This window comes from Pseudoliparis swirei, chromosome 11 (assembly GCF_029220125.1).
Source record: "Pseudoliparis swirei isolate HS2019 ecotype Mariana Trench chromosome 11, NWPU_hadal_v1, whole genome shotgun sequence".
Lineage (NCBI taxonomy): Eukaryota > Metazoa > Chordata > Actinopteri > Perciformes > Liparidae > Pseudoliparis > Pseudoliparis swirei.
In genome coordinates this window covers 22,983,659-22,995,950 of record NC_079398.1, presented here as the reverse complement: position 1 = coordinate 22,995,950, position 12,292 = coordinate 22,983,659, and the positions used below count along the sequence as shown (strand labels likewise).

General features: G+C 43.0%; 2 protein-coding genes across 2 annotated transcripts; both read left to right on the top strand.

Annotated features, from left to right (window-relative positions):
- The first annotated feature begins 578 nt into the window (after positions 1-578).
- LOC130201210 (phospholipase A and acyltransferase 4-like) lies at positions 579-3,492 on the top strand. Its single transcript, XM_056426001.1, has 2 exons — positions 579-897; positions 3,350-3,492. Exons 1-2 carry the CDS (start codon positions 655-657, stop codon positions 3,389-3,391), a joined length of 285 nt encoding a protein of 94 aa, XP_056281976.1. The 5' UTR covers positions 579-654; the 3' UTR covers positions 3,392-3,492.
- A 1,636-nt stretch (positions 3,493-5,128) lies between these two features.
- On the top strand, positions 5,129-9,534 carry LOC130201713 (uncharacterized). Its single transcript, XM_056426804.1, has 7 exons — positions 5,129-5,472; positions 6,036-6,144; positions 6,290-6,497; positions 7,231-7,267; positions 7,583-7,691; positions 7,886-8,154; positions 9,110-9,534. Exons 1-7 carry the CDS (start codon positions 5,458-5,460, stop codon positions 9,290-9,292), a joined length of 930 nt encoding a protein of 309 aa, XP_056282779.1. The 5' UTR covers positions 5,129-5,457; the 3' UTR covers positions 9,293-9,534.
- Positions 9,535-12,292: the final 2,758 nt, after the last annotated feature.

Sequence of the window (12,292 nt, the reverse complement as noted above, 5' to 3'; positions counted from 1 at the left end):
ATTACACATGTACAAGTACAGAGCAACGAAATGTAGTTTGGCATCCTATAGTATCATAATAAATACTAATACATAATAAGTTAGACAAAACAGTAGACAGATGAAATTAACATTTAAATAATGCAGAGATATAAACATAAACTATCTTTGGTTGCTAAACTAGTGAAAATATTCAGTGCATATTGACTTGAGAGAGCAACAAATGGCATAAAGTGTCTGCAGTGCGGATGAACAAATATTTTGGAGGCTTTTCTTTCTTTTCTTTTTTCTCTAAAATCTAAAATCTTTTTCTTTGTTAATTTATCTGCTTCTTAGCACGTTATTGCTCCCAACCGTCAAACCATTGACCATTTACACTGACTACAAGCCAAATGCATTATCTTATAAGCATTTATATAAATGATTGTTTCTCTTATCCTTTTAGTTTGAACACGGCGCAAAGCCCGGCGACCTGATCCAGATCTTCCGTGGATCATATCAGCACTGGGCTGTCTACATTGGCGGCAATGAAGTTGTTCATTTGACGACGTCGGTTTTGGACGAATATCGATAACCGCCGATAACCGTGATACCGTAAAATAACGGTAAAGCCTCTTTGCTCTAACTTCCGTCCTGTTGGCCTCATCAGGCGGTGACTCGAGCTCTCTTGGGAACATGTCTCTGGCCCTGAACACCAGCGTCGCCCAGGTGATGCGTCACAAGATCTGGGAGGTGGTGTGCAACGACCGGTTCCAAATCAACAACCTGCTCGACGACAAGTACGAGCCTCGAGAGCGCCACGTCATCGTGAGGGAGGCCTGCAGGATGGTGGGCTCGGTGCTGAAGTACAGCGTCGTCTCTCTGAACTGTGAGCACTTTGCCACCCAGCTGCGCTACGGCCGGCCGGAGTCTCGACAGGTGGGTGGTGTATACGATTACTCTGCCTACGTGACGCATTATTCAATTCAATTCAGTTTATTTGTATAGCCCATTTTCACAAATTACAAATGTGTCTCGGAGTGCTTTACAATCTGTACATATAGACATCCCTGACCTTTGACCTTTGACCTCACATCGGATCAGGAACAACTCCCAAACAACCCTTCAGGGGAAAAAAGTGAAGAACCCTTCAGGAGAGAACAGAGGAGGATCCCTCTCCAGGATGGACAGGTGTAATAGATGTCATGTGACCAGAAGGACAGATTAGAGTTGAAACACATTCAATGAATATGACAGAGTCTATGAATAGTTGGTAGTCGGCATATTCCACATTAGCGTGCAGAGGCTGGTTCAGGGTGGAGCTCTGGAGGGTGGAAAACAAATACAAGTTTGTTCGTAGAGTAGTTGAAGGTGTCTTCGTTCTCACAAAATACGGGAAGTGACGAGCGGCGTCCACATTGACCTTTGTCACGAGTGTTTCCCGCGGCTTTTCACAATAACGCCCGATTTATGGTCAGCCAGTTGAATGCTTTTATTGTGAAGCAGCAGGAAATGTTCAGCTTGCGTAACTTATTATAGCTCTGGTATGACTGTCGAGAGCTGTGGGTGAATAGCGGGGCTTCTTTCAGTGAGATATAACACTGACGTTGACGTACATGTCTATGCACAGTTCGTCTGAATCCTGCATGGGAGTCAATCAAAATGACCGAGTTGAGAGGTAATAACAACATGTAAATAGACTGTCTGTCTAATGCAGAATGAGGTGATGAATAGTCTCAAAAATCCAGATTTCATATTTTATTTCCATTACAAATATGGTCAGTGGTGTATTTCTAAGTATTGGTTTACTTTAATATAAATTCACAGCACTGTCCAATAACAACTATCAACACACTGTAACTTTGGGCATGAGAGGTTCAGAGCAGCTTTAAGAAACATTGGGTTGGGTTTCAGAGGTTTACAAAATAAAAGAGTTTCACCCTCACATGAAAGCGGTTCAGAGCAGAATAGAGTCAGAAAGAGATCACATGTTACATTGGGTGACAGAGCAGACCCAATACTGTAAAGAAAAGTAGCCTCCTCTCTTTAAAGTGGTCAAACTTCTCCATAACTCTCTGGTTAAAGTCAATCATGTCTGTAACCAGCCTGTTTCATTATTCTTGAGGGAATGTGTCTGTTTTTCAGAACTTCTTCGTTGTGTTTTCGATGCCAGTTCGGTCTCCTTCTGCTGCTCTGCTCTGCAGACAGGGTTAGCTTCATGCTGTTAGCGAGTTAGCTCCATGCTCTTAGCTAGATAACTGCGGCAAGATTCGTGCTTTACACTTGTCTGCAGCTCTTTAGATCCCTCACCCCGTTGTAGTCCAGAGAGTTTCAGTCCCAGGAGCTCTCTGGCTGAGGGAACGATACGGTCTCTGATCTGCCGAATAGTCCAGTCACGTGAAATAATAAAACGATGTCATTGGCCAGAGCGCACATTTTTGTGCCCCAAGATTCACGTTTCATCCGCCAATGAGAAGCCGTCCTTGCCGAAACACTGAAATGTTTGCTCGCTGCCGCACACACACGTTGAGCCGGTGCCCCGAAAATGTGGAGGGGCTTCTCTCCGTGATAATGAGTGGCGATATATTATATTTGTTCACATTAACTTAAGTGGTTGTTGACAGGCTGACGGTCTCCCACACACATTTAGCGCGTCAACACGGTATATTTACTATTTAAATGATTTGGCATATGATGTTTTTTGACAGGATGTATTTTTTTTTCTTCTTTTTTCATCTCAAAATGTTAAGAGGGGCGGCGCCCTAGCGCCCTCTATGGACGCACCGCCACTGGCGACGAGGTGAAGGTCTCTGCCTCATGATGAGCATAAAGACGGATTATATTTGTATTATGCGTAAAAGCTGTTGTTACCTTCGCATTGAAAATGCGGAAGGTTATGTTTTGATCGCCGTGTATTTATTTATTTATTTATTTGTATGCGTGTTCCTCGCATAACTAAAAAAGTTTTAAACCGAATCGCATGAAATTTGGTGGGATGATTGGTTATTATCCGGGGACCATTTGTTTAGATTTTGGGATCGGTCGGGTCAAAGGTCAAGGTCATGGAAAGGTCAACATCTTCTTTTTACCATAGCACGGTCCATTTTTATCCAATTGGCATGCAACTAATGCCAAAATGTTCATAATCCAATGCCCAATCTTGTGATATGCGAAGGTATGCGCTCTACCGAGTGCCCGTTCTAGTTTGTCTTCTGTCTTGAATCGTGTGTGTTGGCAAAGTGTTGTCTTTTCACCAAATCTCCTCACATTCCCAGGAATTTTTAAAAAGGTTGAATTAATAGCTGTTAATAGTGCTGTGGAACTGTCAAGTAGGCTGGATTATTCATTGTACAATGGGCATACAATAAATTATATGATTTCTACATTCTAGCATAAAGACCAGGTCACTGAAGCGTCGACCCAGAGACTATAGCAGAGCGCACGTCGACTGTACAATTCACAAGAAATTAAACTCAGCCTTTGCAGCTTTATTGCATGAATCATCACCTGGGAGTTCCTGAAACACAAGTCCAAACACATTCCACTTTCGTTTCCCTGTAAATTTAGGTTTCAGTTGTCGGCAGTGCCCGTTCTAGTTTGTCTTCTGTCTTGAATCGTGTGTGTTGGCAAAGTGTTGTCTTTTCACCAAATCTCTTCACCTTTGACCGGAGCAAAATACGGACCTGGCGGAACAGATTGCCTCATATTCGTAATGACATGACACCCAAAAAATTTAAGACCAATCCAATCTGAATTTAAGACAATTTAAGACTTTTTAAGGCCTTATTTTTAGGAAAAGCAATTTAAGACTTTTTAAGACTTTTTAAGGCCCCGCAGACACCCTGGATTTATATTAGAATTGATGCATGTTTGTAACAATAATTAATATGCCTGTGTGTTCAATTGCTAATTACCTTCGCATTGAAAATGCCGGAAGGTTATGTTTTGATCGCCGTGTATTTATTTATTTATTTATTTATTTGTATGCGTGTTATTCGCAAAACTCAAAAAGTATTGAACCGAATCGCATGAAATTTGGTGGGATGATTGTTTATTATCCAGGGACCAGTTGATGAGATTTTGGGATCGATCGGGTCAAAGGTCAAAGGTCATGAACAGGTCAAAATCTTTCGCAGAACTCAAAAAGTATTGAACCGAATCGCATGAAATTTGGTGGGATGATTGTTTATTATCCGGGGACCAGTTGATTAGATTTTGGGATCGATCGGGTCAAAGGTCAAGGTCAAAGGTCATGAACAGGTCAAAATGTTCTTGAATCGCATAAAATTTGGTGGGATGATTGGTTGTTATCCGGGGACCATTTGATTAGATTTAGGGATCAATCGGGTCAAAGGTCAAGGTCATGGAAAGGTCAAACTCTTTTTTTACCATAGCACGATACATTTTTGTCCAATTGGCATGCAACTAATGCCAAAATGTTCATAATTCAATGCCCAATCTTGTGATATGCGAAGGTATGCGCTCTACCGAGTGCCCATTCTAGTTGATTCCTGTATCAGGGTGAACTTAACTACAACAGAGATGTGTATAAAAGTACAGTCAGTCAAAGTAGGCCTATTACTGTGTGAATTCAAGCAGATGATGCCCATCATTTCAGTGGATAATTCTTAAAACTAATTGGAATCTAGGGACAAACATGTACAGATTTGTCATGTTTTATTTCCATATGGTGTGTATGTGGATTGCAAAGAAGAAGGCTACTTCTGACAAAGATAATTGAGAATTTAGCATACCTAGCCAGGAGAATTTAATTGCAACTACAACATGAAGCTATGCTGTGAAGGTAAGGCAAAATCACAATTAAATGTACATATACCATCTCGACTTCAGCCAGAGGGCGGAGGCTCCTGCCGCGATTGTGGAGGTATCGCAGTTTCCACATGGGGTGGAGAAAGGGGTAAACAAGGGGCAACAAGAGGGCAAGAAGTGCATTAATTTAGTCACTTTAAGGGTTAGGGTATCGCAAGCAGATTTGCATACGTCACTCCCGGCTTAATTTCGCGGGTGCCGTGAACAGATTTGCGTCCGTCACTTCCGCCAAGTGGTGAACGGTTAAGTGTTCCATTTGAGACAGCACTTCATCAGCGACGCAGTGCACTGCAATACAGTGCACTGCATTGTAGTGCACTGCATTGCAGTGTACTTCGTAAAGTGTGCGGTAGTAGACACAGCCCAGGTCACTGAAGCTTCGACCCAGAGAACATAGCAGAGCGCACGTCGACTGTACAATTCACAAGAAATGAAACTCAGCCTTTGCAGCTTCATCGCATCCGTCATCACCTGGGAGTTCGTCAAACACAAGTCCAGACACATGACTCGTCCAGTCAATGATTAGCTAAAAGTGTTGTTAAACAATGTGACTTCTAATCTTCCTCTTCATCAGGGGAAACACTTTCGTTTCCCTGCAAATTTAGGTTTCAGTTGTCGGCAGCAATAAATAGGCTGCAGGTCTCGTCTTGAGGAGGAGGACGTGAAGACATGGCTCCAACACTGGTGAGTCTCCTGCTGCCGAGTCCTGAGGAGTGTAGATTTAAAGCTGCTTCAGTTTAGATTAGATTAGATTCAACTCTATTGTCATTACACATGTACAAGTACAGAGCAACGAAATGTAGTTTGGCATCCTATAGTATCATAATAAATACAGGATATACAGGTTATAGTCAATAAAGCGCTCTACAAGAGGGCGGCTTAAGGCCTGACCTGTACTATTGGTAATAAGTTAGACAAAACAGTAGATGGATGAAATTAACATTTAAATAATGCAGAGATATAAACATAAACTATCTTTGGTTGCTAAACTAGTGAAAATATTCAGTGCATATTGACTTGAGAGTGCAACAAATGGCATAAAGTGTCTGCAGTGCGGATGAACAAATATTTTGGAGGCTTTTCTTTCTTTTCTTTTTTCTCTAAAATCTTTTTCTTTGTTAATTTATCTGCTTCTTAGCACGTTATTGCTCCCAACCGTCAAACCATTGACCATCTACACTGACTACAAGCCAAATGCATTATCTTATAAGCATTTATATAAATGATTGTTTCTCTTATCCTTTCAGTTTGAACACGGCGCAAAGCCCGGCGACCTGATCCAGATCTTCCGTGGAACATATCAGCACTGGGCTGTCTACATTGGCGGCAATGAAGTTGTTCATTTGACGACTCCGGGTGAGTGAAGTGCTGCTTTGACGACGTCGGTTGTGGACGAATATCGCTAAACGCCGGTAACCGCCGATAACCGCCGATAACCGTGATACCGTAAAATAACGGTAAAGCCTCTTTGCTCTAACTTCCGTCCTGTTGGCCTCATCAGGCGGTGACTCGAGCTCTCTTGGGAACATGTCTCTGGCCCTGAACACCAGCGTCGCCCAGGTGATGCGTCACAAGATCTGGGAGGTGGTGTGCAACGACCGGTTCCAAATCAACAACCTGCTCGACGACAAGTCCAAACACATTCCACTTTCGTTTCCCTGCAAATTTAGGTTTCAGTTGTCGGCAGCAATAAATAGGCTGCAGGTCTCGTCTTGAGGAGGAGGACGTGAAGACATGGCTCCAAGACAGGTGAGTCTCCTGCTGCCGAGTCCTGAGGAGTGTAGAATTAAAGCTGCTTCAGTTTAGTTTAGATTAGATTAGATTCAACTCTATTGTCATTACACATGTACAAGTACAGAGCAACGAAATGCAGTTTGGCATCCTATAGTAATATAATAAATACATGATATACAGGTTATAGTAAATAAAGCGCTATACAAGAGGGCGGCTTAAGGCCTGACCTGTACTATTGGTAATAAGTTTAGACAAAACAGTAGACGGATGAAATTAACATTTAAATAATGCGGAGATATAAACATAAACTATCTTTGGTTGCTAAACTAGTGAAAATATTCAGTGCATATTGAGTTGAGAGAGCAACAAATGGCATAAAGTGTCTGCAGTGCGGATGCAGGGGTGTAGTGAGGACCAGAGGGGGGTAACAGCTGTTACTCAGACGGCTTCAGTTCCAACTCAAACAAGATTGTATTCTTACTGGCAGCATTTACAAAAGACATACTAGTTCATAAATGTTATGTAAGTATTCTTGTATCATAATGCATCTTTGAGTCTGCTGCCGTGGAGATGGTAGTTTCCGTTGTCGTCAAATAAGAACTAAAATTAGAAAACTTTAGAAGACCGAGAACAAACAGGGTGAGGTGACAACGAGTGAAATATTTAAGGATTTTAAAAAGTTGCTTGTCGCGTGTAATTTGTTGGAAGTGAAACAGCCCGGTGTTACCTGGTCGTATCTGTCAATGTACCGTGTGTCCACAACATGTGACACCGGTTCCTGGTCAACAAGGCGTTCCTTTGCCCTGACAGCTCCATGAATCATTCTCTGCTACATGATTTGATCTAGTATAATGTCCGGCCGATAGAACAAATATTTTGGAGGCTTTTCTTTCTTTTCTTTTTTCTCTAAAATCTAAAATCTTTTTCTTTGTTAATTTATCTGCTTCTTCGCACGTTATTGCTCCTAACCGTCAAACCATTGACCATCTACACTGACTACAAGCCAGATGCATTATTTTATACGCATTTATATAAATGGTTGTTTCTCTTATCCTTTTAGCTTGAACACGGCGCAAAGCCCGGCGACCTGATCCAGATCTTCCGTGGATCATTTGAGCACTGGGCTGTCTACATTGGCGGGGATGAAGTTGTTCATTTGACGACTTCGGGTGAGTGAAGTGCTGCTTTGACGACGTCGGTTGTGGACGAATATCGATAACCGTCGACAACCGGCGATAACCGTCAATAACCGTGCCTTGATTGCGTTTTCTTCAGAGCGGACATTATCGTCCGATCACACACACGTGTGTAAAACAACGGTAACGCCTCTTTGCTCTAACTTCCGTCCTGTTGGCCTCATCAGGCGGTTACTCAAGCTCTTCTGGGAGCATGAGTCTGGTCCTGGACAGCGGCGGCGACCAGGTGATGCGTGGCAACATCTGGGAGGTGATTGACGACGACCCTTTCCAAATCAACAACCTGCTCGACGACAAGTACGAGCCTCGAGAGCGCCACGTCATCGTGAGGGAGGCCTGCGGGATGGTGGGCTCGGTGCTGAAGTACAGCGTCGTCTCTCTGAACTGTGAGCACTTTGCCACCGAGCTACGCTACGGCCGGCCGGAGTCTCGACAGGTGGGTGGTGTATACGATTACTCTGCCTACGTGACGCATTATTCAATTCAATTCAGTTTATTTGTAGAGCCCATTTTCACAAATTACAAATTTGTCTCGGAGTGCTTTACAATCTGTACATATTGACATCCCTGACCTTTGATCTTTGACCTCACATCGGATCAGGAACAACTCCCAAACAACTCTTCAAGTGCTACACAGCCTGGTGTGTGTGTGTGTGTGTGTGTGTGTACCTGGACACTCGACCCGTTTATCCTCGAAGTGTCTCGTTCATTGTGACAATACGCACATCTAGAACGGTCTATTCTGTTGATTAAAGCACATGCGGTGCTGAATGAAATGTGATTGCTCGTGTTTCAAACAGCGGTGAATGATTAATAAGCTGATCTGCAAAGGAAAAAAACTAAAAAAACACTTGTTTAATCAACCCACTTAGTGCATCTGTCACATTCACTGTGTTTTAGCTCAACATAATTACACAGAAAGCCTTGAGAGACATTATTATGATGCGGGCTGGTGGTAAATCTCCTTCCTGTTGGGTTTTGTTTCGCTGCTATACGTTTTAATATCCATCCTTATCTCTCACTTTGTTCATGGAGAACATGCACAACCTAAATACTGTATGAAGTTGATCTAAGGGCCTGTATCATAGGGACAGTTCCCACCAAATTCAATCAGGATATTTGAGGTCAGATAGGTCAGACAATTGAGACTAAGCAAAGTGGTTCAAATAATTTGCCTCAGGTTTAACTCTCAAGCCAGAACTAGTATCTGCAAGTTCATTCAATCCTTCCAGTGATGACGTAACAGATTCAGCTCAGAGTATCAGCTGCTTTTTACGACAAATAAAATGATGATTTTCTTCATATGATCCTAACTTTGAGGAATGCTGTGCGACAAACTCACAATTATAATCCATATTTAACGGAATTGAAATTGTTTGTGTGTCATGCAGGTCAAAAACGCTGTGATTGGAGGCGCTGCAGTGATAGTGGGCGTCGGCTTAGCTGTGGGTGCCATTGCTCTGTTAACCGGCCCCCTCAAAAATGACGCCGAAGAAAAAGAAGAAGAAGAAGACGCCAGAGAAAAGAAGCATAAAAAACATCAGAAACGTCAAAGACATCAGAACTGGCAGTAGAGACGCAGGAAGATGAAAGGAAAGATCTCCCAATTGTTTGAGTCAATTCACCATTGATTTTGATTTATGTAAATGTACTGTTGCACAAAAAAAAGGTTTTCTTTATCGATGTTGTTCTGTCAACACCCATAAAACACTCAACTGTGGTAAAGATGGAGCAAGTTGTTGTGTAAGAAAGTGAATCTCCAGGTGCATCGCTGTCATGATGTCATGTTTGATATTGAAGCTGTCATGACTCGTTGTTTCTGTCTCGTTTTGTGTCTTATTTTGAAGTCCTTGTGTCACACCTGTCTCCCTGTGATTGTCTGCCCTGGTCCTGATTGGTTCCTTCTGTGTGATTCAATTCAGTTTATTTGTATAGCCCAATTTCACAAATTACAAATTTGTCTCGGAGTGCTTTACAATCTGTACACATAGACATCCCTGCCCCAAAACCTCGCATCGGACCAGGAAAAACTCCCAAATAACCCTTCAGGGGGAAAAAAGGGAAGAAACCTTCAGGAGAGCAACAGAGGAGGATCCCTCTCCAGGATGGACAGAACAATAGATGTCATGTGAGCAGAAGGACAGATTTAGAGTTAAAATACATTCAATGAATGTGACAGAGTGTATGAATAGTTCATAGTAGGCATATTCCATGATGGAGACCTCCACGATCCATCAGATGGAGGTAGAGAGGAGGAGTGGGCGGAGTCTCAACAGTGGGCGGAGTCTCAACAGGACAGTGGGGTAGTCAGGAGCAGGAATTCCACGACCCAGACCTCGATGATTCATCAGGCAGATAGGATCTATGTCGTCTCATAGGGTCCGATGACCCCATGAGACGTGAAGTCAAAAGGACTCCGGGGAGAAAGCAGAGTTAGTAACGTGTGATTGAGAGATGAACATTCATCCTTTAGGAGAGAAAAAAGAGGAGATAGGTACTCAGTGCATCCTAAAACGTCCCCTGGCAGCTATAAGCCTATAGCAGCATATCAAGGGGCTGGACCAGGTGAACCTGATTCAGCCCTAACTATAGAGTGTATTCACGTGACGTCAGAATCTCAATCGCGCCATCTTGGGGTCCCACTTAATAAATGTCAGAAGAAGTTGACCTGGCTATCTTGTCCGCTGTTTGATTATGCGAGAGCCCAGCAACCTCATGTCCTTCTGCATTACCAAAGAAAGATTTCAGCGGTTGGAATTGAATATTTGCAACGCTTTTTTACCTGATTTTACTCGCTCAACACTTTGTGGTTAATTCGCTAGTTACCAGCACATAGCCCGGTCACATTCCTGTAAAACAGTTTTCATTTCCGCTATCGACCATGGGACATTAACAACTATTTCTGCGTTATACTTGTTGTAGAAATACCACAAATGTCGGAACATCAAGCGCCCCGTGTCTGGGTTCATATATGATCCGTAGTCGCACAGCTCCGCCTCCAGGACGAGTGTCTGATGAAGCCGCTTCCAGCTCCTTCAGGACCAGCAGTGACTGTTTGGCTGGCCGTGCTGAGTGCTGTTCCCATGGAGCCAGTGTTTTATTTTACCTTGAAATGAATCACAGAGTAAAGGCAGACATCGCCCGACGGAGTTGCCATGTTCATGGCTTCCTCCCAAGTTTCCATCCACAGTTCCTTTTGCGCAAGTGAAACATTGATTTTCGCTCGGCGAAAAAGCAAAAAGACATTATTGACGAGTGTGTCAATGGAAACGTGCCCACAACCCGATGTGTCAACAGAAACACATGAGAACAGTCCGAACGCTCATACGCCGAGTGAAGCCGAAGTAGATGCATGACAAGTTGAAGTCATAGCCTGTCTTGTTGAGCTGATAAACCCATATTCTGAATCATTAGTCCCACATCCAACAATGAGGCACAGTACCATAATCACAAGGCACACTGCTTTGAACTGAAATCGTGTCTCCTTCAGGATATAATGGTCATTTCTAAGGGAAGAGCGGCATACAAACAAGCAAAACAATGCCGTGGTGGGACCCCAACATGGCCGCCAGAGTTTGTTGTGGTCACGTGAGTGAATACGCTCTATAAGCTCTGTCAAAGAGGAAAGTCTTCAGTCGACTCTTAAACGAGGTGACTGTGTCTGCCTCCCGGACTGAAGGTGGAAGCTGGTTCCATAGAAGAGGAGCTTGATAACTAAAGGCTCTGGCTCCCATTCTACTTTTTAAGACTCTAGGAACTACAAGTAGTCCCGCATTTAGTGAGCGTAACTCTCTAGTGGGGCAATATGGTACTACAAGCTCCTTAAGATATGATGGTGCATCACCAATCAAGCCTTTGTAGGTTAAGAGAAGATTTTTAAGTGATTCTTGATTTTACTGGGAGCCAGTGCAGAGCAGCTAGTGCAGGAGTGATGTGATCTCTTTTCTTAGTTTTAGTGAGAACGCAAGCTGCAGCATTCTGGATCAACTGGAGGGACCTAAGAGACTTATTAGAGCAGCCTGATAATAAGGAGTTGACCTAAGAGACTTATTAGAGCAGCCTGATAATAAGGAGTTGCAGTAATCCAGTCTCGAAGTAACGAACGCGTGAACCAATTGTTCTGCATCTTTTTGAGACAAGATGTGCCTGATTTTTGAAATATTACGTAGATAAAAGAATGCAGTCCTTGAGATTTGCTTTACGTGGGAGTTAACCCTTGTGTTGCCTTCGGGTCATTTTGACCCGATTAAATATTTAATCCTCCCCCCGCCTTTGGGTCATTTTGACCCGATTCAATGTTTCACCCTCCTGTTACTTTTATATTTACTAACATATTTTACCCTTTGGGTTCAATTTGATGCCAGCAATTAAAACCTCCAGAAAATTATTAGAATTAATATTGTTTTCCAAGTTTAAGTGTGAGGCACTTTATGTTTGTTTGTTGACTACCGAAAGAACACCGACATTAAACATTGATTCGGGTCAAAATGACCCGAAGGCAACACAAGGGTTAAAGGACAAGTCCCGATCAAAGATAACGCCAAGATTCTTTTCAGTGGTGTTGGATGCCAGGG

Excerpts from the sequence above, each read along its gene's own strand:
- LOC130201210 (XM_056426001.1), top strand. The coding sequence starts at position 655 with ATGTCTCTGGCCCTGAACACCAGCGTCGCCCAGGTGATGCGTCACAAG. Across the intron at positions 898-3,349 it reads GCCGGCCGGAGTCTCGACAG|CATAAAGACCAGGTCACTGA; the intron begins GTGGGTGGTGTA and ends TCTACATTCTAG.
- LOC130201713 (XM_056426804.1), top strand. Across the intron at positions 7,268-7,582 it reads ACCTGGTCGTATCTGTCAAT|CTTGAACACGGCGCAAAGCC; the intron begins GTACCGTGTGTC and ends TTATCCTTTTAG. Across the intron at positions 7,692-7,885 it reads TGTTCATTTGACGACTTCGG|GCGGTTACTCAAGCTCTTCT; the intron begins GTGAGTGAAGTG and ends TGGCCTCATCAG.